The sequence below is a fragment of the Chrysemys picta genome, chromosome 4, assembly GCF_011386835.1.
Source record: "Chrysemys picta bellii isolate R12L10 chromosome 4, ASM1138683v2, whole genome shotgun sequence".
In the NCBI taxonomy this organism is placed as follows: domain Eukaryota; kingdom Metazoa; phylum Chordata; order Testudines; family Emydidae; genus Chrysemys; species Chrysemys picta.
The window spans coordinates 121,842,862-121,869,770 of NC_088794.1; the positions used below are offsets into that span (position 1 = coordinate 121,842,862).

Below are 26,909 nucleotides of genomic sequence, written 5' to 3' on the forward strand. Positions count from 1 at the left end.
AAGCCAGTTCAATAATGGCCTTCATAGCACTTGATTTATTGTTTTTAATAAAGTATCCTAAAGGCCATGTTTGAATACACCATGGTGTTTTATTTAGTTAATTTGCTCTGGGACAAAAGATGGTGTTTAACAAATGCCTGTTATTAACAAAGGAGTAAATGAGTTCAGAACTTCCTCCCATGAGAGCCAAAAATGACCACAGTGCAATAGGCAAGACCCACCGCTCTGCCATAGCGTCCCTGTTACACTAATGAGCATTATCTCTGCCTACTCTGACAATGGAGGAGAGAAAGACAAGAAGAGTAAATAAAGCTTCCTAGAATTCTCGCTGTGACTGGAAAGAGAGGGAGATAGGGTGACCAGACAGCAAGTGTGAAAAATCAGGACAGAGGGTGGGGGGTAATAGGAACCTATATAAGAAAAAGCCCCAAATATCGGGACTGTCCTTATAAAATCGGGACATCTGGTCACCCTAGAGGGAGAAGAGAAAACGGAGGCCAGCTTCTAGGTCATTCACAACGATTGGTGTAATTTTGGAAGATGGTCACATGCTATGGTAGTGAGTAAAAGATAAATACCTCAGGTGATATCCCAGCTCCAGTGAAGTCAATGGCAAAATTCCCAGTGAAGTCAGTGTGGCCAGGATTTCACTCTTAGATTATATAGAAAGGCAGTACTAGATCCAGTTATGGACATAGAGTCTGAACAACACGAGTTAGGTAACAAGAGGGCTAAGCTGTTTTCTGGGAGTATTATTTTGAAAAATAAATTAGCTTCACACGATGAGTCTAATTCTGGTCCATTCCTTTCTAGAGACAAGTCTGGACCAAATTCTTGGATCCAAACTTTGCAACTGGACCATATTTTCCTACTGAGTTAAACCAAAACCCTGGACTCCAGATGACCTCAAACTTTGGGTAACTTTTGTATCCTAATTTCATGGCTCTGACTCATCTCCCAGCAGATGCTATAACTTGGGACTTCATAAACACAGACGTAGCTGCTCAAAGAGCTGAGCTGGTTCCCAACTCCCTGGGCAGCTGTTCCCCGTGCTGTCTGACACCACGCCCCCCACATCCCCCGGTGCCGCTCACCAATAGGCCCTGCACGTAAAATGGAGACCTAACAATGAATAGCATGTTAAGAGGGCACAATTCTGTTGTCTGACTCTTCAGATGTTCTACCACTTTAAACTGAACTCAGTGACAAATTCAAGTAATGATACTACCTTCACTAAAGCGTATCACACAGGTACAGAACACTAATGGAACGTGAACAGAAAACTTGCACGTATGAAGATACCCAGTGCCTGATTTCCAGAAGTGCTGAAGCAGCCCTCCCAAGCAGGTTCAGGGCTTACCGAAGTCAGTGGGAGCAGCAGGTTCTTGCTACCTCTGGAAATCAACAAGTTCATCTAATACAGCTCATTGCTAATTCAAGATTGCCTGTGACAAGTTTTAAAGCATGGTTCGAGTCATATGTCTGGTACAGCATTTTCCCTAAGTGCTCTCTGTTGTGTGTAATGTATGAATCTCTTAGGCATCAGGATTGTAGTGAGGCTCTGTTACCAGAACGCCTTACTATTAGCTTATTACTATTATATATCGTACGAGGGAAGCAGTGGTGCACTGCGGCCAGACAAGGGGGCTCAGCATTACAGAATGGGAGCCAGAAATACAAGGACAGTTACCTATACCAGCCGCTGGTAACCACTAATTTAGATCAGCAGTTCACCCTGGCTCTCTCTTATCGCTCAGGAACTAAAGTTCTTTCTTAAGTAAATTCCCTTACTAACTAATCTCACACAGAGCATCTCAAACCATCACAAACACGCTGCCAAGTTGCCTCCTTGTGCTGACTCCACAAACAGTGCAATAATCAGGCGCAGTATCCTGGTGTTATCTTGCTTAGTGAGGCAGACCTATGTAACTCACCTGGCTCCAAAGATGCCTGTAAATAACTGCTGTCCTCCACAGGCCCTGTGCTGCCTTGGGATCTCTTTTCCACCATACCGTGTATTCTTCACTTATCTAAGCTTTTTTGGTAAGCAATTGGCCTTCAGATTACTGTAAGTAAAAGGAAAAGGCCATCAAGGTTTAATGCTCATATTTCAGTACCTCACTGCTAATGGAAACTTTGGTTTCTAGCCCTTATACAGTAGAACCCAGTTAGTCCCAGGAACGAGAGCAGAGAAATGCAATATGAAGATCTGAAACATTGGCAGAAGAGCACGTACATCAATCAAAGGAAAACAATAGGGGAAAGGGTCATGACCAAAGTGTACAGGATACTCAAGGAACTATAAAAGCAGACCAATAAAAATCAATGGAATTTCAACAAGGAAATACATCAAAACATAAATGAGCAATATTAAGGTTATAAACCAAACGTCTGTAGTTCTTCAAAGCAGATCAACCCCCTAGGCTCCATGGCAATGCAAATAAATCACCATCATCAGAGGGATTTGACACACTTGGAAGAGGTTACCCTCCTCCTCTTCCCCCAACACCACCTTCTCTGCAAAAGCTCGCATGAACAGTCAACCATGAGAGCCATCTGCCTCTCCGACCTCTATGATTAAGTAATTCTGACTGACCTCTGAGCCCTATTGCTGGCCCTGCATCCTCTTCAAACTTATCCTCGCCTTCATGAATCTTCACTCCCAGATCTCATCTCCTGCCTCTCACCCATGCTGCACTCTGCCAATTCCACTTCTCTTCAGGGTCTCTTTACATCGTCGCCCTATACCTGCGTACATGCTTTCTCCCACGATGCCACTCCCTAAGTCTAGATCCACCTCTTTGAATATGGAAGTGTCTTAAACAGGTTAGACCATGTAACCGCTTCCTCTGCAATCAAACCCTATCCCTTTTGTCTCTCTCTGACTTTGCTCCTCGCCCGAGTCCCAAAGATGTTAAAATAACATTTAAACACAAAGAAATCTCGCTCTCAAAAAAAAAAAAAAAAAAAAAAACAATCAATCACCCAGATGCAGACACTGAGAACTAGCAAACTCATGACCCTATTTTATGTAAAACATGCCCTTCTCTTACCTGCCACCCTTGGTCATTGTTTTGTGTAATCTGGGCCTCCATCCCACAACTGCATATGCAAGTGCAGACTCTCCTTCCTGCAAAGTCACATCAAAGTAAATCGGTCTTTGGCCAGTGGATTCCTTTGCAGGATCAGAGCCTTACAATGCCAACCTTTTCAGGGCTGGGACTATGTTTCATAACTGCCTCTAAAGCAAAATGCAAATGCATGGTGCTCTAGAAAGAATACTCATACATTTCTTAATAGGAAGGAAAGGGGGGGGGTGGATTTTTGAGACTTGTGCAACAACTAACTTACACCTGCCTACTTCTGGCAACAGTAGGAGGCGTTGGGTTTTTTTTATTTTAAATTACATAGCTGCAGACAAACCCATGTGGGTAACAGATGCTTTATGAAGCACTTGCTTTGTTTAGCTTAATCTGTGTAGAGCAGATACAAAATTAGTAAGAGGTGAATGAATATTCCTTGTGTGAGTAGCAACAGGTTTTGTGCGCATGAAGTCTTCCATAGTTTCAACCTCATCTTTCCCCACAAATAAAACTGTATCTGTTCAACATTTTCACAACCGAGAGAGACTGGCTCTTAATCTACTGAAAACACCAAATATTTCTTAGTTATAGTAACACTGCCATCTAGTGGCTCTGGGGTGAAACAGAAGTTTTTCTGTCTTCATGAACTTGTCACAAAAGATAAAAAGTCGTAAGGTTCCTGTCAACCCTCTATTTTTCATTTGGAAACCAATCTTTGTGATACCTCTATAGATTTTTCTGAGTACAGCTCAGGCTAGCTTTAATGAGGTTTTCTTGTAGCCTGAAGTATGTGCTAGCCCTCTTGACTGCTTTGGTTGAGTGGTGTTTTTCAAATATTGTGTCAGTCACACTCAATGAACTGGAATAGCATTGCTGTTTATCCGTTTTCAGTTAGGGCTAAGAGGCTTTACATGGGGGAATAGGATGCCAGTGTGGAAGTTGCACCAGTAACTAAGCAATAATGTGATCCTTGTTCCTTAACTCCAGTGACGTGATTTTTAAAAGGCCGCAGATGTGAGCATATTGGCTGGGCCTTTGGTTTTGCTCTCCTGAGCATCTAGGGCTTGCAGTCTGGCCAGATACTTTTCTTCAGACCTAGAGAATCCTGGCAGATTCTCAAGGATTTGTGCGGTTCCCGTAGGACACACCAGGGCCATCTCTGGGGAGACCCATCTACAGCAGTTATGGGCCACAGTGGGCCCTCATGAGCACTGTATCCATACTCCTTGAAAAAGAGAGAGCCATCCTTCAGATCCACTCGAGAAGTTTGTATCTCTACAGCATTTGTATTATTGTACCCATTTTCTAATGAGGAAATTGTGACAGTCTCAGTAATGACACCCAGATAGCCTATCAATACCCGCTAAAGACTAAAAGACAAACACACACAACTCACCAATGATTTAATCAACATGTTACTTAAATGAAAGCCAAAGAAATTTCTGCAAAGTGGTTTCTCTTTTGAGATGACCTAGTATGGCTAAGTACCCCCGGCAGAAGCCTTCAAAGGCATCAGGGAAGCTGGCAGGCAGAGAATTGCAGTAATCAGTCTTTGAAATGATAAAAGCCAGGCAGCACCTTTCCTGCATCAGGCTGCATTAAACAATTTGCTTGCAAAAGATTTTGGTGGTAAAGGGACAGATGATAAACAGAAACCTGAAGGGAAAGGAAAAAATAATTTGGAGACCATTAACACCTCCCACTCCTGATCATATTGGGAAGGCTGACCCAAAATCCAGGAGTTGATTTTTTTTTTAAATGGGGGGGGGGGGAGGAAGAGAATGAAGGAAAGTAATAAAAATGATCAGAATCTATTTTTACACTTAAAGTGTCATTCCCAATGTTCTCTGGAGAACAGTCAAAAAGCAAGAGACATGTATAATATATCTCTATCCCACACAGTAAATGTAATATCTTAAAACTAGCACTCAGGATTTTGTTCTTGTAGGCATCATATAGTTTGTGTGATGAGCCGAGCTCTCCTATGGTTTATGATAAATAACCCACTAGCTGAGCTACCCTCATTTTCTTATGCATGGGATCTCTGACACTTGTTCACAATTAGTAGTTTAATTGTATTTATACTACAAAATCTGGATTACAATGAAAACCTTTTCAGTCCCACTACCTGTACAGTGGTAAGGGAAAACCCCCAAAAGTGACTATTAAACTTAACAGGTGTAGGGAAGGTAAACTAGCTTTAATACTGGAGTCTGAGGGATTGACTTTTAAAAGACAGACAAAAAGCATTAAAGTCTCTATTTATAGTTTGGCTAAACAATTATTTGGGTACATAATAACCTCTATAAATATTTGTAGTTTGGAAGATGTAAACAGCCTGGATGGAGAGAAATTCTTTAGAATGGTAGCAAGAATTTTAAAACGTATGTTTAGGATAAATATTAGGAAAATTTTCCTGATGTTGAGATCTATTGAGCTGAACAGTTGTGAACCAGGGATTTCCTGGTGCCAATTGGCAGAGGGCATGCATAGGATTTTACAGGGATTCCCTGTGTTAAATATTTACATAATAATTAACTAAAGATTGACATGTGAGGTATCTACCAAGAGCCAGCAGCCCACTGGTCATCATAATCAGGGTGAAATGACATGTGAGGTATCTACCAAGAGCCAGCAGCCCACTGGTCATCATAATCAGGGTGAAATGTATATAAGTCCGTACTGAAAATGATGTTCTTATGGCAGATAACCAGGGGATGACTTGTCTTGGATAAGTTCCTTTCAAGCAAGTGGTAATAGACTCATCTCTCTGTCTGGTTGTATATATTGGGCATTGTCTCTCTCACAATGTATGTCTGCTTGCATACTGAGCCAAAAGCTAATAGAATCATAGAATATCAGGGTTGGAAGGGACCTCAGAAGGTCATCTAATCCAACCCTCTGCTCAAAGCAGGACCAACCCTCAACTAAATCATCCCAGCCAGGGCTTTGTCAAGCCTGACCTTAAAAACCTCTAAGGAAGGGGATTCCACCACCTCCCTAGGTAACCCATTCCAGTGATTCACCACCCTCCTAGTGAATTTTTTTTCCCTAATATCCAACCTAAACCTCCCCCACTGCAACTTGAGACCATTACTCCTTGTTCTGTCATCTGGTACCATTGAGAACAGTCTAGATACAGAGTTTGGAAAATATTTGAGAGGAAATTTACTTGAAGAAAAAAAAGCAGGAGGAGAGCCTTTCTGAGTAAAGACAGTAGATTTTGGGGGCATATCTGGGGGTGCAGAGATACACCTGGATCCTTCACTGAGGAGGAAACTAGCAATGTGTGTCTTATGAACAGAGGATCACTGGCTTTAAAACTCTGGAAGGATTGTGGGGTGAGCCTTACTCTATAAACACATGAAAGTAACTAGTTAAGGCTAGGTTCTAGAATGTGTATTATGATTTTATTGTATATGTAACCATTTGTTTCCAATACTTCTACTTGCTATCACGTGAATCTCTAGCCTTTCTTAAATAAGCATTGACCTGTTTTCACTACAAACATATCTAAGTGCTGTGTGTTAAGCAGAGCAGCGATCTGAAGTTTACCTGGTGAGCTGGAAAGTATGGCTTTGTGAATAATGCAAGCGTCAAGTGACACAGGGGCTGGGTACTCCAGGAAGGTGCTCGGAGTGTTCCGGGGATGTCGCCTATCGCTAATCTGGAGGGGGTGGGGTCTGCAGCAGTCTAGAAGGGAGTGCTTGTGTTGCCCGTTGCTTCTGGAGCTGGGGAGCTGACCCACGCAGGCATAGACAAGACTTCTCATGCTAAGAGCAGGTTGTAGCATAGTGCCCCAGGCACCCTTGGGAAGTGTCACAACAGTCACCTAAAGGACATCAGGAAAAATTTTAAATTAAAATCAAGGATGATCTAGGCTGAGCAGAAGGAACTAAACCAGTTAATATAGGATTTACCAAAAACTATTATACCAGTTGACTAATACATATATATGCTAGCAAGTGTCTATTATGCTGATAATACTACCCACAATATATATTTTAAGCCTTTAAGTATACATATTAAGCATTATTATAGTAGTTATGTAGCCCAGATTGGCCTATACCTTTGTTATAATCCTGTACACTTATGCCAAGTATCCCACCACACCTTGCATTAGCTGAAGTAAGCCTTGGCTTGAGTTGCTAGGAGAACTGTCAGTGTCAAGAGAGATGATCATTTCTTCATGGCAACAGGAAAGGAATTACCCACAGAAATATGGCAGGTGACTTCATGCTCCTTAGTACCTGGAATGCATGAGTTCAGAACAAAAAAAAAGAGGGGTGTTTTAGAAACAAACAAGGTAAAAAGCGGATTAATTAAATCCAGTTTCAAATGACAAATACAATACCTTTTACTGGTACACGAGTATAAAAGGATGGCTTTAGAGACGCAAATTCAGGGAGCACACCTTCTGCCTACGGTGAATGTAACATTGCCACACAGGATTGCTCTTTGAAAACTGGTATTGTAGAGAACTTTTTTCTTATATCATATTAATAAACCTGACTGACATTGGTTATTTGGTCTCTTGAGTATATTTCATAATGAACCAAAGTGTGGTCAAGCTGGCTAGATCATCGGGCTCAACGGGTAGTGATCAACGGTTCGATGTCTAGTTGGCAGCCAGTATCAAGCAGTGCCCCAGGGGTCAGTCCTGGCACCGGTTTTGTTCAATATCTTCATTAATGATCTGGATGATGAAATAGATTGCGCCCTCAGCAAGTTTGTGGATGACACAAAGCTGGGGGGAGAGGTAGATAAGCTGGAGGGTAGGGATAGGGTCCAGAGTGACCTAGACAAATTGGAGGATTGGGACAAAAGAAATCTGATGAGGTTCAACAAGGACAAGTGCAGAGTCGTGCACTTAGGACTGAAGAATCCCATGCACTGCTACAGGCTGGGGACCGATTGGCTAAGCGGCAGTTCTGCTGAAAAGGACTTGGATTACAGTGGATGAGAAGCTGGATATGAGTCAACAGTGTGCCCTTGTTGCCAAGAAGGCTAATGGCATATTGGGCTGTAGAAGTCGGAGCATTGCCAGCAGATCGAGGAAAGTGATTATTCCTCTCTTTGGCAATGGTGAGGCCACATCTGGACTATTGCATCCAGTTTTGGGCCCCCCACTACAGAAAGGATGTGGACAAATTGGAGAGAGTCCAGCAGAGGGCAACAAAAATTATTAGGGAGCTAGGGCACTTATGAAGAGAGGCTGAGGGATCTGGGTTAGTTAGTCTGCAGAAGAGAAGAGTGAGGAGGGATTTGATAGCAGCCTTCAATTACCTGAAGGGGGGTTCCAAAGAGGATGGAGTTAGGCCATTCTCAGTGGTGGCAGATGAAAGAATAAGGAGCAATGGTCTCAAGTTGCAGTGGGGGAGGACTAGGTTGGATATTAGGAAAAACTATTTCACTAGGAGGGTGGTGAAGCACTGGAATGGGTTACCTAGGGAAGTGGTGAAATCTCCATCCTTAGAGGTTTTTAAGGCCCAGCTTCACAAAGCCCTGGCTGGGATGATTTATTTGGTGTTGGTCCTGCTTTGAGTGTCACATAACCTGGGCTAAGAGGTAAGGAGTCAAACATTTAAATTAGTATTAGTTGTATTATGGTAGCGCACACAGACACCAACAGAGAGCAGGGCCTCACTGTGATAGGAACTGTAGAAAAGCATAATAGAGATGGCCCTTGCCCCAAAGCTTACAATCTAAATAGACAAGACAGGCTCACAGGGGAGACAGGCATAGAGAGGTGAAATGAAGTGCCTTGACCAAGGTCACATAGTAGGTCAGTGGCGGAGCCAGGAATTGTAAGGCTGGTAAGGAACCAGCTCCAGAGGAGAAGATAACAGGTTGTGCTGAAAAGAGCTTTTGGGCTGGAGGGAGGTTACAGGTGGAGTTCCTCAAGGATTGGACTTGGAACCCAATGACCTAGGCACAAGTAGGAGGAATATACTAATGTAATTTGCTGACAGTACAAAGTTGGGAGGTACCATCAATGGAGAGGAGGATCTGAGTATTGCACAGGAAGTCCTGGATGACCTTGAGGACAGGAGTAATAGAAATAGGAATTAAATGTAATAGTACAAAGTGCCACACCATGCACTAAGGGACTAACAACAAGAATTTCTGCTAGAAGCTGGGGGCGCATCAGTTGGAAGTGACAGAGACCCTGGGTGTGTGGGTTGATCATAGGAGGACTATAAGCAATGTGTGCAGCTGAGAAAATGACAAAATTGATCCTAGGTTGTATCAGGCAGTGCATTTTACTTAGAGAGAGAAGTATTCATGCCATTGCACAAGGCATTGGTAAGACCCCATCTGGAATACTGTATAGTTTTGGTCACCCATGTTCAAGAAAAATGAATTCAAACTGTAACAGGTGCAAAGAAGAACTGGGATGAGCAGGGGACTGGAGCACCTGTTTTATAAGAGGCGACTGGAAGAGCTTGGCTTGGTTAGTCTAGCAAAAAGAAGGCTGAGCAGGGCTCTTTATAAATACATCAGGGGAGGTAAATACAAGGGAGGGTGAATAGCTATTTAAGATAAAGGACGGCATTGGCACAAGAACAAATGGTTATAAATTAGTCAGAAATAAATTTAGGCTGGAAATTAGGTTTCTAACCATCAGAGGGGTGAAGTTCTGGAACAGCCTCCCAATAGGAATAGATGGGGCAAACAACCTAAATAGTTTTAAGATGGAGCTTGATAAATTTATGAATGAGATTATATAATGGAATTGCCTGTCATGGTAGGGGACTGGACTCGATGACCCAGGAGGTCCTTTCCTGACCTCTGTCCCTGTGTGGGGCTAAAACCCAGGTCTCTCCCCAACTCCCAGCACTCTGTCCACTAGCCTAACCTCTCACTGTTCTAAACACCAAAATGGAAGATAGCTTGGTATGATACAGAGGTGTATAATGAGAAGCAATGGGAAGTAATTAAGATAGAGAGAACTTAGGCTGAACCTTAGCAAAACATTCCAAGTAGCAAGACAAAACTAAACTAGAGAATAATCCCATGATGGAAAGAGGTGGAAGCCCCATCAAGATGGTACTTTTAAAACTAGATGAAGCAAGGCACTTGAAAATAGACTACAGGGAATAATTCTACATTGCCTGGGATGTGGATTGGATGATATATTCGTTTTGTCCTGCTAAGCTGAGTGAAGTCCATAGACCATGGGCAAAAAGCATCTTAGGATAAAGCATCAGTGGAGGAATGAAAGAAAACTCAAGTTGAGCCATTAGCCAGCAATATCAGACCGAATAGGAAATAGGCAGTTTGAGCCACAGCCATTGTGTGCCCCAGTGCAGCTTTATAGATCTCACACTGAAGTATTAGCATTCACTTGGACTCAGCACAAAACCCGAATGATCTCTCACTGTTTTACAGCTCCATGAACCCCGCCATTTATTGCTCCTACCATGAGAGCAATCACATTAGAGTAGAGTAGAGAATGGACATCCTTAATAGGATTTGCTGTCTGTCACTGCTGCATGCTCTTTTCAGACAGACTCAAATAATAATAATGTATTCGATAGACTCTGTGGGTCACAAAGCCTTTCATCTGAGAATCTTAAAACTGTTGATTTACTTTAAACCTTAACTCCAGCATGTGAGGGATATTGATCAAGTGTTTTCCCACCCCACCTAGCCCTGCCACTGTCCCAGCATAGAAGACACTGGCCAAGATAGAAATGCTGGATCAGAGCTGGGTGGGAGATGGTTTCCCCCACCCAATTGGGACAGGAAGTAAATTTCAAAAAACACACCACACATCCATAATCAGAAAACCTGAAGAAAAAAAAATCAGTTCTGGTCAATCAAAATGTTTTTTATTGATCATTTTGAAACTGTTTCAATTTTTTACTTTTAGTTTAATTTTTTTAAACTAAAAAAAAAAAAAAAGTTCTAAATTTAAAATAGTTTTGACCAAAAAAATCAAAACCTTTAATTCCAAGAGAGTCAAAAATGAGATGTTTTGACATTTTCAATACTCTTGCTTTTTTTTTTTTTTTGGACAATTTGTTGAAATTGACACATTCCTGGGGGGGTGGGGGTTCAGTTTTGAATAATCTGCCTTTACCAGTGGAAAAACCGTTTGTCAAAAAATTCCTGACCAGCTCTACACTAGAGTCTGACATGTTAAAGTAAGCCTTTCCAGGAGTGACGTTGTCACATTTTGGAGTTCAACCCAGACCAGAGAGAGGTTATATCACCACTTGTTCTGTAACCCAGAGTGCCTTAAAATGCATTGCTGTTGTAGCTCCTTTTCTGGACACTCCCAGCTTGTATGCACTGTGTGTTGAACAGCCCTGGTTCTGCAGGGCTCTACCAGCTTGCTCTTTACACTACAACTGGTCTCCACCAGCTTTGCTTGCTACTAGCCAAGTGACACCAATATACCCGCAGTCCTGAATTTCCCCAAAATCATCTGTCCTGAAATGTCCAGCCCTTTCCTGGAACATTCAGAGTAATAAGGTCCATTGCTCCTTTAAAGAGACAAAGCAAAGCAGCTTAGTTGCTTTAATTGGAGTTAATAATCACTTCAAGTCCTACCCAGTACTGGGTTGGACCTGAAGTGTCCAAGTAAAAAGAGAGAGGTTTCAAGTGAGTTCAAGTATAAGGGATTCAGAAACAATTAGAAGCGTGAAATGCTTTCTAGTGACTAAGACTTACCAAAACTATAGTCTTGGTTCAAGGTAAGATTCTTACTACACCTCCTTCCATCAAGAAGGCTAATCGCCCCCTTGGTCAGGTTCTCCCACAGCGTCCAAAATGCTTAGTTCTTTTGTCATCTTAGGTGAAAGATCGTTTGGGGTTCTTTGCCCCTCTCTTTTATAGTCCAGTGAACTTCTGAACTGCATTCTTCTCAAAGTTTAGGGCCCCCGCTGTGAGGAATGGTACCAAAAAGTCTGATGGACAAGGTTCCATGACGGTTTCTTCCCCAGTAGTGCTTTCTACAATCCAAGCTGATCTCTTCCCTGCAATCTCCAGGATGCCAATGAATGGCAATTTGACTGATTGCCAATTGTCTGTGATTGCACCTGGGTGGAGGCATTGGCCTTTCCTTTGTCTGAAAAAAAGCTGTTTATCTACTCCTCAGACTTGCCTGGTTCAAACATTTTAGTCTCATATGTCCTTCACATTTGTACAGTCCTTTGGGTGATTACCATACATACACCATGCAAGAATATTAGTGATAAGTGTGTTATTGGTCTTCCAGTGATACCTTACATGACACTGTAGCTAATCAGATTATGATATTAGTGAATTGGGGTACATTGAACTGATCAGGCCAGCTGAAACTCTGATTCCAGTGAACCCCTTTCCCTCTAGCATTGGGATGGTCTTAGGGTCACAGCAGACCAGTGTTTGCAGCAGGCTTCTGAGAACCCACATGCCTTAGTTCTAATCCAAGCCAATGACTCACTGTACAACTCTGCACTTTAGTCCTATGGGTTACTGGGAGAGGGAGTGTGTACACTCCCTATACCCTGTAAAATGGGGAGCCACACAGAGGAGCTCTAAATAAGTCATGCAATCTAAGACACTAAAAGTCGGGCGGGAAGGCGAGGAGAAGAGCTACTCATTTTTAAACATTTGGGCTGATTTTTCCCTCCACTTTCTACAGTGGTGTTTAACCCGGGTTTTGGGTGTACAATGGCAAATAGGGGGCAGTTTTACACACTGGCTTCAAAGTCATTCAGATCCTCAAAGAATTTTAGTTTGGATCTTAATATTTACTCGGGGCAATTATTCCTGGTCTTCTTTTACACATTGATTCTACAAACAAGAACATTACTATTAGGATGACACCAAAGCATGCATAATATGGATCTTAGGAAATGAAAGGAGCACGTCGAGCAGCAAACAAAATTTGCTGGATATTAATGTATTTGTCGGTGTTGCTGATGTGTACAGGATGATTTTTGAACCTTCCAACTCCACACACAAAGCGCATCCAAACTGAACATCTATAACTCATCTTTGTTGTGGTGCCAGATAAGCATTTGTCATTTTATTTTTCTGTTCTTAACAAGTCAGGACATTAATTGTAATGTAATATTGTCATCATGCTTTTCAGTATGAACAAAATGTATTATATGGAGCTTTAAAAAAGCTTGCATCCCAATCATTGGTAAACTAAGGGGCTATTTTGTTATGCCTTGCTAACCCTGGCAAGCCTTTTTAAATGTGGTAACTGTTTTCTTTCCAAAGCAGATCCTGTCTCTGTGTTAATTCACACTCAGGAAAGGTGCTGGATTGACAGCTCTACAGATTAATAGCCTGTCTAACCACAGAACAAATAGAACTCAGGCAATGGAAGTGAAGATGTGTGCACACACACACAGGCACATGTAGCTTCTCTCTGACCTGGAGGATTAGACCTAAAAGCAAGAGGATAAATTAGGCTTCTAGGCATTTTAAGTCCTTAGCCACCTTGAAGAGCAGCAATAACTGTTGAGGCCATTTTTGTGGCCTTTAGGATCTGGACTGGAACTAAACACTTCATTCACATAGGCCACTGAAAAGCCATCATGGGAGAAAGTCACTCCCCACTAACCTGCAGTAGATGTAATTTGCAAATCATAGTTGGGATACAAATTCTTGTGAAATGCTCATAAGGCTTAGTGAATACATATACAATAGCACCAAAACATCACATAGCAACATCAGCTCCAGCAAGCCAGCCAGTTTGAGGCAGCTGTATTTGGGTTCTGGTAACCCAGAAAAGAAATTAAAGATATAATCTGAGATAGACAACAGCTTCTCACTTGACTTTCTTCCAGGCTTCTCCTGTTTGTAGACTAATACAACTGATAGTTTAAAAGGAAAATGTCAGCTTGAGATCTAGTCAATTTCAAAAATGAGTTCAGGGCAGTTTCAGATACTCCACCTGCCTGTATTCTCCTGCCAATTTTTGTGGTTTTAAAAGAAATGGAAAATGTAATTGCAGATGTTCTTCTTTACATGGCAACAGGGAGACATCAGGGGACACTGACAAGTATTTAGGATAATTGGCTTAAGTTCTCATAAGAAACATTCTCCTTCTGTTAATCCAAAGCATTTGCAATTGGTTTTGACATAAGAACGTAAGAATGGCCATATTGGTCAGACCAAAGGTCCATCTAGCCCAGTATCCTATTTTCTGACAGTGGCCAGTAACAGGTGCTTCAAAAGGAATGAACAAAACATAATCATCAAGTGATCCATTCCCTGTTGCCCATTCCCAGCTTCTGGCAAACAGAGGCTAGGGACACCATCCCTGCCCATCTTGGCTAACAGCCATTGATGGACCTATCCTCCATGAATTTAGCTAGTTAATTTTTGAACCCTGTTATTGTCTTGGCTTTCACAACATCCAAAACAGAAAGCAACCTTGGTAGTTAAAAGTCTCATGTATTGATGGTATGAGGATGCCTGAAACCATGTCTGAAGAATCCTAGGAAGACCACCAAAGAATGGAAAAGACACTGGTTGAGATTTTTCAAAGCAGATGTGTGTACACATCCTAGACTACTTTGAAAATCTCAACAGTGGTTTATAATGACTGAACCAACACCAGTCTACATATCCTATAACCCACCAGGTGCTGGTTTGTTGGGCTAGGTGATACACCTATACTAGATTTATTCTGACCCAACCTTTGCATTATTGAAGTTATTTATATCCTGTGATAGACAATTCTGCTGCAGCTCAAGCAGCACCCTTGCCATGATGGTGGGGGACACTCAGATACTTGAAGGCCTTTTATTTGCAAGAGCATGCATTGAAAATGTAAGCTACCAGTCTAAATGGCAAGTGGTGTAACATGAGCAGAAACAGCCCAGATTACATGGTTGTTCATGCCAGGAATTTCTGTTCTCCTTTAAAGTTGGAGTTTGATGTTTTTAACCTAGTTTTTAAATTTGAATTCAAGGGAAGGTAAAAGTCACTTTTAACCCTATAAAACCTGAGCCCTTTATAATAACTCGTCACCCATCTGTAGATAAATGGACCTGAAGCTTAATCCTACAAGGTGGTCAACTGCCAATGAAGCCAAAAGACATTTGAAAACACTCTGCATTTTGCAAGACTGGACATTAAAAAAAAGTCATACCCTTAGCTAAGTGCAAAGGGTTCAGAAAGTGTATCCTTGCTCCAGTTTGACCCTGCCAGCAGGTAGGAGATCTTGGGGGACAACTACTGCACTGGTGGGGTGTAAAATAAACTTTATTAAGAAAATGCAAAAACCGGGAAAATTTAATAGTGAGGGGTATGGGGTTTGTTAAGGTAGACAACTGGGGAGGGGTTTCTTTTAGTAAATAGGATAGGGGGTTTCAATAGTGGGGTACAATACAGTTGGTAACCAATTAACACTGAAGTATAAATGTAACAGGTAGCTAACAGTTTCTATGTAAAGGGTGTGTCACAGCAGCATATAACCAACTAACAGTTATGGGTAAAATGTGTTAAATAACCAACAACTTTAGGTAAAAATGTGTCACAGTGGTGTAAATGTAAAATGTGAGGGGTGTTCGAGAGAAAAAGCGTAACCAATGGGGTTTTATGCTAGACTTCAGTAATACAATTGAGATCTGGCAGCAGTAGGAGCAGGGTGAGCATGTGGGGGAAGGGATTGAGAGAGAGAGAAAGAGAGAGAGCACGCGCGCGAGCGAGCAGACAGGCTGCAAGTTTAAACAGCAGAGAGACAATTATACAGAACACAGCAAAATCTTATCTATGATTTAACTTAACCAAAACTACACAAATTAGCAAGTAACAAAACACAATGCAACAATTCTTTAAGCCTAACTTAGGCTTGGTCTACACTACCCCCCCTAATTCGAACTAAGGTACGCAACTTCAGCTACGTGAATAACGTAGCTGAAGTTCGAAGTACCTTATTTCGAATTAGTTCAAACTTACCTTGGTCCACACTCGGCAGGCAGGCTCCCCCGTCGACTCCGCGGTACTCCTCTCGGCGAGCTGGAGTACCGCAGTCGACGGCGAGCACTTCTGGGTTCGACTTATCGCGTCCAGACTAGACGCAATAAGTCGAACCCAGAAGTTCGATTTCCAGCCGTCGAACTTGCCGGTAAGTGTAGCCAAGGCCTTACAGAGTACAATGCAAGCAATTTTCTAAACCTAACTTAACCACAACTATGCAAAATTAAATTACAATTTATCTAGACTAAAGGCTAAATCTAACCTAATGGGTGCACCTTATACTAGGGGTAGTTCCAGAGGGCAGAGTGGTGTGTGCCCAGGATACAGCTCCGGGGGGGGAGTGGGGGGGGAGAGGGCTAACTATCGGTGGCTGCAAGCAGGCTTATTTCTAGCAGCAAAGGCGCTGCGGAGCTAGAAGCAGATTACAGATACAGACCAAGGAGTTAGCTTGGGTCTGCCTGCAGGGGAAAGAAAGCCAGCAGCTAGAACAAGGGGAGTGTGCAAGAGGTTTTTCCTTACCAATCCCCGAAGCAGCAGCAGTAACAGCAGTTTCAGCATCAGAGGACGCAGAGAGGGCTCGATTCGCTTACAATAATCAGGAGATCTCCAGGCACAAATTCATTGTTCGTGGGAGGGGAGTTTAAAAACGGGGGTACGCTCAAAAACAAACAAGAGTGGGGAGAGGGCCCCCCAAAGCCCCCTAGCTGATCAGACCAGGTGGCAAAGCAAGGACCTTCTCCGGGGGTCTGATCAGAAAATGTCTGGTTTTAAGGGCAAACTCAGGCAGAGCAATGGCTCCAGTCAGTCTGCACAAGCCATTTCCATGAACAGGGCCAGGCTGTTCCATGGCTGGGGGCGGGGGGCCGGCGGCCACTCAGCACACAAACAGAAAGGAAGGGGAAAAAAGGAATCCAGCACGGGGACAGCTGTAACAGACACAGTTAAGTAAAAATACTGTTTAAAGAATATCACATCAGGATTGCAAGCACTAAGCTATGGAGATCTTCTTGAGAGCTTTGTAAATGAAGACTGTTAAAAGTCATTCAAAGTTGCAGTAGCAAAATCTTCCAGACCAGTTAGCCTAATGACAAGCATCCTTATCAGGAATCACAAATGAAAGATTATCAGTCCTCTCTCTGAAGGATACCAAGATGCATTTACAGAATGGCTCTGCACAAATGAAGGTTTTTTTAAAAGTGTTTTATTTGCTCATTTGGAATCATTAGTATTTATAATCAACCACGTAAAACTGTCCCTTACTGAAACACTTAACGGCTTATCTGCTATCGCCAAGTGCATTACAGTCCATTCAAAGGGAAAGAATTACAGATGTATAAGATGACTACACAACAAAACTTCAGTAAACGTAGTATTCACAATAATTTAAAACATTTTAAATCCCTTATAACTTTAATTTTATAAGTTAACATAAAAACTATACTCCCAATAATGTACAACACATTTAGTCCATAATGCAAAAACAGTAAAATTGGTTAATTAACTAGTGCAAAAATGTAAAAACTGTATTCTTTGGAATAATTGCATCATCAGTGCTGTTCCATCACCCACGCATATACACCCTGCAGCTAATAGCGTTAGCTAGAATTGCTGCAGAAATATCCCATTATGAACAGATATCTAGTTCTGCCAAATTTAAATTTCTCTTGTAACTTGTTCATTTACAGACATTCCTCAAATAGGTGTCAAACTTTAGGGACCCACAAGTGGCCTGACTTTGGGAAGTGCTGAACATCTGCAGCTCCCACTGACATCCCTCTGGAAATCAGACCACTTATTTAGGTATCTAAATATAAAGTTAAGCACCTAAATCTAGGCCACCCCAGTCTGAAATATTGGCCTAGAAATTCTCTCTCATTTATCAAATAAAAACTAACTTGCTTACTGCCCATGACAATAGTTAAAAATCACTTTAAAATTTATTGTTTTCAAGGTTAATTGAATGTATGAGACTATGTATAAAGGCTTTTGCTAATAGTCACAAGACGCATCAGTAATTGCTTCGGAAAATAATCGCTAGAGTGGGATGCAAGGATGGAATTCTGAGATATCTTTCTCCAAAAGCTATTTGAAAAATGCTCTGCATTATCCCGTTATCTTCAAACTGCAAAATACCTGTAATTACATTATACCTGTCTTAAGCAACCATTCAGAACAACCAGTTGCTTAAGAATTAGTCTTCTAATATAAGTGGATCAGAACTGTGCTCAGTATGTTTAGAGATACTTTGGGGCAGTCTCTTAAGACAGAAGATTGCCTAATAAATATGTCCTTATCCAGGTTTCAAGTGTGTTATCAACTCTTGAGTTAGATTCTTGTCTCACTGGATTTCCTGAATTAAAACAGTGAAATTTGGTAAGCATTAATCAATTAGGAGGTATGGAAAGTTTTCCCTTCTAGCATGACAAGATGACATACATCTCGTTGAACTACCAAGTTATTATTTCCAAACTGAGCCGAGCAGAACACGAACAAACAAAGGAAGAAAAATGCAGGAGTCTACAGAACCTAGAGTAGCAATATATGAGAGTCTCACTCTGTACTTCAAGACTCACTTATACATTCAAGAATAAATTAACTCTGCAGCTGTTGCAGTGACTTGGAAAGCCAAGGAATGACAGCAAAATGGAGAGGGTTTTTTCCCCCTGAGGATTTATAACATATAATTATACTTAATTTATTCTCTGTTTTAGGATAGAGTCCCGTATCATAAGTGGAAGATGCTTGACAAACCTTTTAGGAAAAGAAGCACATTTTTCACATATTAGCTACTTCGGAGTCCTGCCCTGACATGAATGGAAAAGTTTACAGTTGTCAACATCCAGTGAAAGATCATTTCTGCATCTCAGAATGGGGTCTTTACTTATCAGAGACCATTCAGTAGCTGAGTGACACAGCTGTCTTGGGTGTAAACTCAAGAGGAAATCTGCTCATCTGTACTTCAAGAGCTCATGACCATATTATCTAAGCACCTCACCAAATTAAGAGACCCATCTTTCCCCTCCCTCCTGGAAAAGCAACCAAGATAGTGCACAGAAAGGAGTGGGGATATCAACAGCTGATTGTATTACAATAGCTCATTTGCTACTTTGTCATTAATGACAGAGGTAGTTTAAAAATAAGGCACTTCCTAAATGGCCAAATCAACCATAAGCTGTGTTTGTACTCCAATGTACAGATTACAGCCTCAAAATATATATGTCTAAAGGCTGGTATTGCAGGTCTCATTTACAAGTGGGAGAAGTAATTCAAATGCACTTGTGTATTCCCTAGCCTCAGACTATGGCAAACATCTTTCTATTGTAACAGAATTAAGCACTTTGTTGAAAGGGGAATTTGGGAACAGTAAACGTGACCCTTTAGGAATATGTTCACTAAATTTAGATGTTTAATTCTTAGTTGGAGGGTGAAAGGAAAACACCAGAGCCAGGTAAGTGTTAAAACTGAAGCTTCGGAGGTCCTCTACATACTGCACGTTAATTTCTTCAAATGGCTTACAAGTGAACTGGGGCATATTCAAGAGAGTTTCAATCCATGGCTCCTGTTTGCCATCTCTAACTTAAACAAAAACTTATCTCTGAAAATTAAAGGTCAAAATCCCAGAGCATCCTTTTAATTAAGTCACAGGCATGTGTAACACATACCTACTCAAGTAAATTTCTAACAAACAGTAATAAATAAGGATGGAATTTAGAACGCTGGCCAACAAATCAACCTCAAAATAGTATTTACAAGTTATCTCCAAAGTTTGAACTGGCTCCGATTCAAAGTAGTAATAAAACAACTGGCTTGGCTTAGTATGCCAGCAACCTCAACTGGCCTCAACGTGAAAATTGTCAAACTGTGCGAATTCAAAGGAGCGTGTTCCAATAGCCGCCCAGCCATGGCTTGTCTCAGATAAGGTGACGTTCTCCCAGAGAGGATAACCATTGAGCAATCCTGAGGCAGAAGAACCCTGTCCAAAGAAAGGGAAGAAAGTTTAACAAATCCAGTGATCAGTTTAACACACTAGTCATTAGGGGTTGACTTTCCCTATCTCATCTACAAGATGTTGGAGGCACTTGTGAAAACATTAGCCCTTTATAGTGCTTCAAGTGCGGTTCTCTACTGAATAGCGGCTAAAATACTGCATCATCGTGTTATGTTTATCAGCTCAGTTAACTCCAAATCAAATACGTTTACAGTTTGCATGTAGAGATGTATTTCCCCTAAGCTCCAACCTTGCGAAATCAACCTAGAATTTGAGAGTTAAACTGGGTTTTCCTCTTACTTCTGGTGATGTAAGAGTTCCGCTAGGCAAAATCTGCCATTAGACTACCCTGGGTAACCCCTATTGTCGTCAGTGGATTTGCATGGATGGAACTAACTGAAATGCCAGACACAAGGAGGAATAGAATCCAGCTCATTCTCTCAGAGCTGTGTTAGCTCTCCAAGGTTAACAGGAATCAAAAGCTCCGTTCCTTAAGTGTAGTTAGAACTGTATGCACTCACGATCGTAATTAAAATACATTTTTACTGCTTTTGATTGCCATTAATACAAAGTAACTTTCAGTGTAAACATTTTAAGTAGCAATATTACTATTTTCCACTAAATAGCAGTAACAAACAAAAATACGCACCAAATATCAGAGTTTACATTACACTTTCTAAGGCAGGGGTAGGCAGCCTATGGCATGGGTGCCAAAAGTGGCATGCGAGCTGATTTTCAGTGGCACTCAGACTCCCTGGGTCCTGGCCACTAGTCCGGGGGGTTCTGCATTTTAATTTAATTTTAAATGAAGCTTCTTAAACATTTTAAAAACCTTATGTACTTTACATACAAAAATAGTTCAGTTATATATTATAGACTTATAGAAAGAGCCCTTCTACAAACATTAAAATGTATTACTGGCATGTGAAACTTTAAATTAGAGTGAATAAATGAAGACTCGGCACACCACTTCTGAAAGGCTGCCGACCCCTGTACTAAGGGCTGCTATAACCGAAGGCAAGAGCTGCAGAGGGAACACTGAACAGAAGGAAAGAGTGGTCCAGCAGGGATTATCCTCTTTGGCCACTATTAGAACTCTTTAGAGAGAGCTCCATGTTTTTCTACCATCACATCAAATAGGAGGTTTCCTGGGAATATTTATCAATTACAGAAACATGTCCTAGAGGTAGTTCCAAAATGACACTGACAACCTTCTCTCTACCACCCCTATATCTGTGTACCTCACAAATAGCACATTTTTACCCTCAACATCCCTGTGAGGTAGGTTTCATTATCCCCATTTTACAGACGTGGACTGGGTCATGAAGATTAAGAATCTTCTCTGAAGTCACACAGTCTGTGGATGAGTGGAAATTGAACCCAAATCACTCCAGTCCCAGTTCAGAGCCTTAACCCCAAGATAATCCCTTCTCCTCCAACTCTAAAAAAATTAAGATGAACCAAGAACACCCACAAAGCAATGTGCCAGTCTTACAGCAAACATGCTGGAATGTGGGCAACTAGGGGCATAGGCTTAGTATGCAATTTTAAAAAAGGTTTCTCTCAATTCAAGCCTGTGCTTAACTGGTCTCAGACTAGGTGTGATGGCAAAGTTTACACAAGGGCAGGAAATCTGGTTTTAGAAGTTCCACAGAAAAGCATGTGACATCTGCTTTTTTAGTTACATGAGTCAACACCACACAAAGCTGGCTAGATATGAATATTTAAGGAGTTGCTGACAGTGGTCCTGGAGGTGATGGAGAAATGCTGCCAAATTATGGCTAGAGACGGTATGCTACGTAAAATGGTAACATTCTTAGTAGCGATGCAGGAAAAAAGACAACATATTTAAATAAATATTTCTGCTCCAAACCCAAAAAGAAATGTGACAATGTACTCTTATTATATGAGGAGGAGAATGTACTTTCCAGTCTATTTGTAACCGAGGAGGATGTTGGACAATATCCACTAAGGATAAACATTTTAAAAATCAGCAGGCCTGCATAATTAGCCCAAAAGTCCTAAGAGAGCTCTCTAACCCACTGATGTTAAATTTGTTTAAGTCATGGCAAAGTAGGGAAATTCCACAAGAATGTGAAAGTGCTAATGTTGTGCCAATATTCAACAACTTTCCAGGTTCACTCTCAGGCTCCTTCCCAGCAATTGCTTCCCTCTCCCTCAGCTCCTCCATTACTCCTGACTTCCCCAAGCCTTTGCACTGCTTCCAGGGGTGCAGGAAATACATCTCTGTATTGTATTTTAAATGAATTACTACTCAAAGTTCTGTATTAACTTGCCTAGTAAAGAATCTATTCGCCAAAAAACATTTCCTGACTCTCTTTTGTTGTCTGTATTGTTAGACACACTTGCTGACAGGTAATTTGAAATAAATTACCAAAATAATTGAAACTGGCATGATTATTTTGAGGTATTTTGACAAAATAAAATATGAAGAATTTTGCAGAATTTTAAAATAAGCAAGAGTAAAAGCAGCAGGGCCCACTATAACAGGTAGCACTGTAGATCTGCACCCCGTTTTGCCACACACTAATTTACCATATACACATGATCTGAGAGGTAACTTGACTGTAGTGGATAAGTACCTTCACCGGAAGAATATACTAATTACTAACGGGCTCATCAATTGAGTGGACAAAGGAACCACTGGCAGGAAGCTGAAGCCAGACAAAAATTCACATTAGGCAGAATTTTTAAAAACAACAAAAAACAGGGTGATTAGCCATTAGAACAAACTACCAAGGGAAGTGGTGAACTCTGCATCTGTTGATGTCTTCAAGTCAAGTCTAGATGCCTCTCTGTAAAATATACTTTAGTCAAACACAAGTTATTGGGTTCGATACAGGGGTACTGGGTGAAATATAAAGGCCTGTGGTATACAGCAGGGCAGACTACATCTCTATACCTAGTGGAATGCGGTATCACCAGAAAGCAAAACAAAGTTACTTTAACTCCACTAGGACTTTATGCAAAGCACAGTTTAGGGGGTGTTACAGCTCATTCCTGGGAACTAAAAATTGCAGCGTTTAATCCCAATGTTCCAACATCTCCCTCTGTGGTATTGCACTGATCATTTCACCATTTAAGTCCTAGTCAGACTGTGAAGATCTAAAAAGGATCTCACAAAACTGGGTGACTGGGCAACAAAATGGCAGATGAAATTTAATGTTGATAAATGCAAAATACACCTCTACCTCGATAGAACGCTGTCCTCGGAAGCCAAAACATCTTACCGCGTTAAAGGTGAAATCGCGTTATATTGAACTTGCTTTGATCCACCGGAGTGCGCAGCCCCACCCCCCCAGAGCACTGCTTTACCGCTTTATATCCGAATTCGTGTTATATCGGGTCATGTTATATCGAGGTAGAGATGTAATGCACATTGGAAAACATAATCCTAACTATACATATACAATGATGGGGTCTAAATTAGCCGTTACCACTCAAGAAAAAGATCTTGGAGTCATTGTGGATAGTTCTCTGAAATCATCCACTCAATGTGCAGCGGCAGTCAAAAAAGTGAACAGAATGTTGGGAATCATCAAGAAAGGGAAAGATAAGACAGAAAATATCATATTGCCTCTGTATAAATCTATGATACGCCCACACCTTGAATACTGCGTGCCGATATGGTCGCCCCATCTCAAAAAAGATATATTGGAATTGGAAAAGGTTCAGAAAAGGGCAACAAAAATGATTAGGGGTATAGATTGGTTTCCGTATGAGGAGAGATTAATAAGGGCAGGTCTACACTACCCGCCCGAATCGGCGGGTAGAAATCGATCTCTCGGGGATCTAATTATTGCGTCTCATGGGGACGCAACAATCGATCCCCGAATTGACGCTTCTACTCCACCAGCGGAGGTAGGAGTAAGCGCCGTCGACAGGGGAGCCGCGGAGGTCGATTTGCCGTCGTCCTCACAGTGGGGTAAGTCGGCTCCGATACGTCGAATTCAGCTACGCTATTTGTGTAGCTGAATTTGCTCATCTTAAATCGACCCCCCACCCCGTAGTGAGGATGTAGCCTAAGACTGGGACTTTTGATAGAGGTCTATAAAATCCTGAGTGGTATAGCGAAAGTAAATAAGGAAGTGTTATTTACTCCTTCTCATAATACAAGAACAAGGGACCACCAAATGAAATTAATAGGTAGCAGCTTTAAAAGAAAACACAAGAAAGTATTTTTTTCACGCAACGCACTGTCAACCTCTGGACCTCCTTGCCAGAGGGTTTTGTGAAGGCCAATACTATAACGGGGTTCAAAAGGGAGCTAGATAGATTCATGGAAGATAGGTCCATCAATGGCTATTAACCAGGATGGGCAGGAATGGTGTCCCTAGCCTCTGTTTGCCAGAAGCTGGGACTGGGTGACAGGGCATGGATCACTTGATGATAATCTGTCTGTTCATTCCCTTTGGGGCACCTGCCATTGACCACTGTCAGAGGACAGAATACCGGGCTTGATGGACCTTTGGTGAACATAAGAATGGCCATACTGGGTCAGACCAATCTGTGCCTCAACCATCTACAAAACAGGATTAACACTTCACTAGGGTGTTGTGAGGATTCATGTTTGTAAAGCTCTTTGAAGATGTAACACATGAAGTATTATCATTACTTTGACTATTACTAACTGATGCAATCACCAATTGCTACTGGACAGTCAATATCCCAGGGTGCCAGTGTGCTGTATTTTAAGGTGATCTCTGCAAAGAATATTTTGGTTAATTCTTGTGGCTTTCAATTTGCATCCTTACCTTGAGATTCAGAGTGAGTGTGTGCCATACTCTGGCTCGCACACCAGACATTCCTTTCATCAGGACTTCCTCTCCAGCTGAAACACATATACGATATTAGTGGATAACAAACAATTCCAAATCCCATAGGCATAATAGGGACCTTCCTTTTCTTGGCTTGATATTTAGCACCTGATTTTCAGAGGTGTTGAGAACCTGCAACTTCTACTCAAGTGTGGAGGGAGGAGAGACTCCAAATCCCTGGAAAAAGAGTCAGGCCCTTAGCAGAACAACCAAGTCATCCTATTAGGCTAGCCAGACCATTTGTCCTTCCATTGTTTCATCCAAAATAACAAGTGTCGGCAACAGAGCAGTTGTCTCTGTTGACTTTAAGTCAGTTGAGTGAACCCAGGATATGGATCCTTTCACTGGTAGGATTTTGACCCAGGTTAATAGTAAAGTTCTGTCAGCAATATGGTCATTCCACTGAAGTAAGAGAGCAATCTCAGTGCAGTTCTTCGTTTATGTACTAAGTATATGCCAAAATGTAATACATTCTTAAACAAAAAACTGTCATACCAGTATGGGTCTAAACTTTTGATTTGATCAGATGAGCAGGTAAGGTATGATCAGAACTTTGATAGGAGACCAGACAGTCAACTGCTACAGAAAGAAGTAAGGAGTCTGGTGGCACCTTAAAGACTAACAGATTTATTTGGGCATAAGCTTTCGTTACCCACGAAGGCTTATGCCCAAATAAATCTGTTAGTCTTTAAGGTGCCACCAGACTCCTTGTTGTTTTTGTAGATACAGACTAACACGGCTACCCCCTGATACAGAAAGTAGTGTTAGTGATTCAATAGATAACACATCTGTTCAGTTTTGACTCACAGGAAAGAAGGCTAAGTGATAAAATACTCTTTTACTGGAAATATCTTCTAGGTGAGATAAATAAAACTACTTTAATTAATCATATGTAGACAGAACGTCAGTGATTATTCTCCCCTTGAGTAGGGATGTTAAATCTAATGACCTCGCTAAGTTCCAGTTTGAACCACATTTTGTCTACCAAAATTCTCCTTGTTTCAGCTGTATAATTTCTTCTCAAATCCTATCAAACTGATTGTGTAGTGTTGCTGTATGCTATCTACCTACATTCTCATATCACATCCACCACCCTGGTATCTAAGCACCTGCATGGACGTCATCTTGACAAAGGCATCCTACATCAATTAATTTCAATTATTCTAAGCATACAGCACAGACAGACAGTGATAACTATCATCAATAAAAGAAGCCATGTACTTGTCCAGGAGCCTGCAGGCATTATCTGCAAGAAGGATACATTGTCATTACAGGACAATGGGTTTATAATGCAAGTGCCATCTATGAAATTAAGCATCCTGCATTTTCTCTAGCTTTTTCGTCAAACCTCCAGTTGGCTTTATTTCAGGTTAGATATAAGCAAGTGTCAGCCCTTTAAAAGGGTTTGTGTGTTAATAATGAGTTACTTACCGAGATCACCAGTGACCCGGTAGGTGCCATCTGCAAACACCCAGAAGAAGAGTCCTTTGCTACGTCGAACATATATCCCGCCATTGTTTACTCTTCCTGCAATGAACACACCACCGTTGCCCAGGCGCTCTATGTAGACATCACAAGTTATCGTCACATTTACCCTGCAAGAGAAAGTTAACACTTAATAAAGAATAAAGAAAGAAGCATAAAGATGCTTCCCTACTATCCTTAAGTCTTCTCTGTATAGCTTGACGGCCATTTCAATGGCACACATTGGAGGAATAAGTATTTTTAATATGAAGATTAAGTCCTGCAATTGCTATCCTCAATGGGGGCTGCACAGCTTTGGCAAATCCCAGCAAATCTCTCAAACCTTAGTCTAGAGCAGGGGTCTCAAACTCAAATGACCACGAGGGCCACCTGAGGGCTAGTTCATTGGCCCGAGGACCGCATCACTGACACCATCCCCTCGCTGCCTCCAACCCTGCCCCCACTCCACCCCTTCCATGAGGCCCCGCCTCTTCCCACCCCTTCCCTGCCCCCATTCCAACCCCTTCCCCGAAGTCACCACCCCAACTCCGCCCCCCAGAGGGTGCATGAGGGGTGTGGCGGGTGCTCAGGGCAGGGAGTTGA

General features: G+C 41.7%; 1 protein-coding gene and 1 long non-coding RNA gene across 5 annotated transcripts in view; both read right to left on the reverse strand.

The window, feature by feature from the left end:
- Positions 1-1,934: 1,934 nt before the first annotated feature.
- Positions 1,935-16,756, reverse strand: LOC135983183 (uncharacterized). The gene is made up of 4 exons (XR_010600722.1): positions 16,536-16,756; positions 7,197-7,333; positions 6,639-6,915; positions 1,935-2,066 (listed from the first exon to the last, which is right to left on the reverse strand). It is a non-coding gene; the product is annotated as an uncharacterized LOC135983183 (long non-coding RNA).
- Positions 16,757-17,201: 445 nt separating this feature from the next.
- Positions 17,202-26,909, reverse strand: part of GALC (galactosylceramidase) — a 59,149-nt gene continuing 49,441 nt past the window's right edge. For 3 of the 4 annotated variants that reach the window (XM_008165699.4, XM_042858579.2, XM_024103155.3), the window contains 3 exons: positions 26,274-26,437; positions 24,780-24,856; positions 17,202-19,989 (listed from right to left, as the gene is read on the reverse strand). In XM_008165699.4, the coding sequence (XP_008163921.3) occupies positions 19,846-19,989; positions 24,780-24,856; positions 26,274-26,437 (385 nt within the window). In that variant the 3' untranslated portion in view covers positions 17,202-19,845. The remainder of the gene's footprint in view (positions 19,990-24,779; positions 24,857-26,273; positions 26,438-26,909) is intronic. The other variant, XR_010600721.1, reaches the window with a different exon arrangement.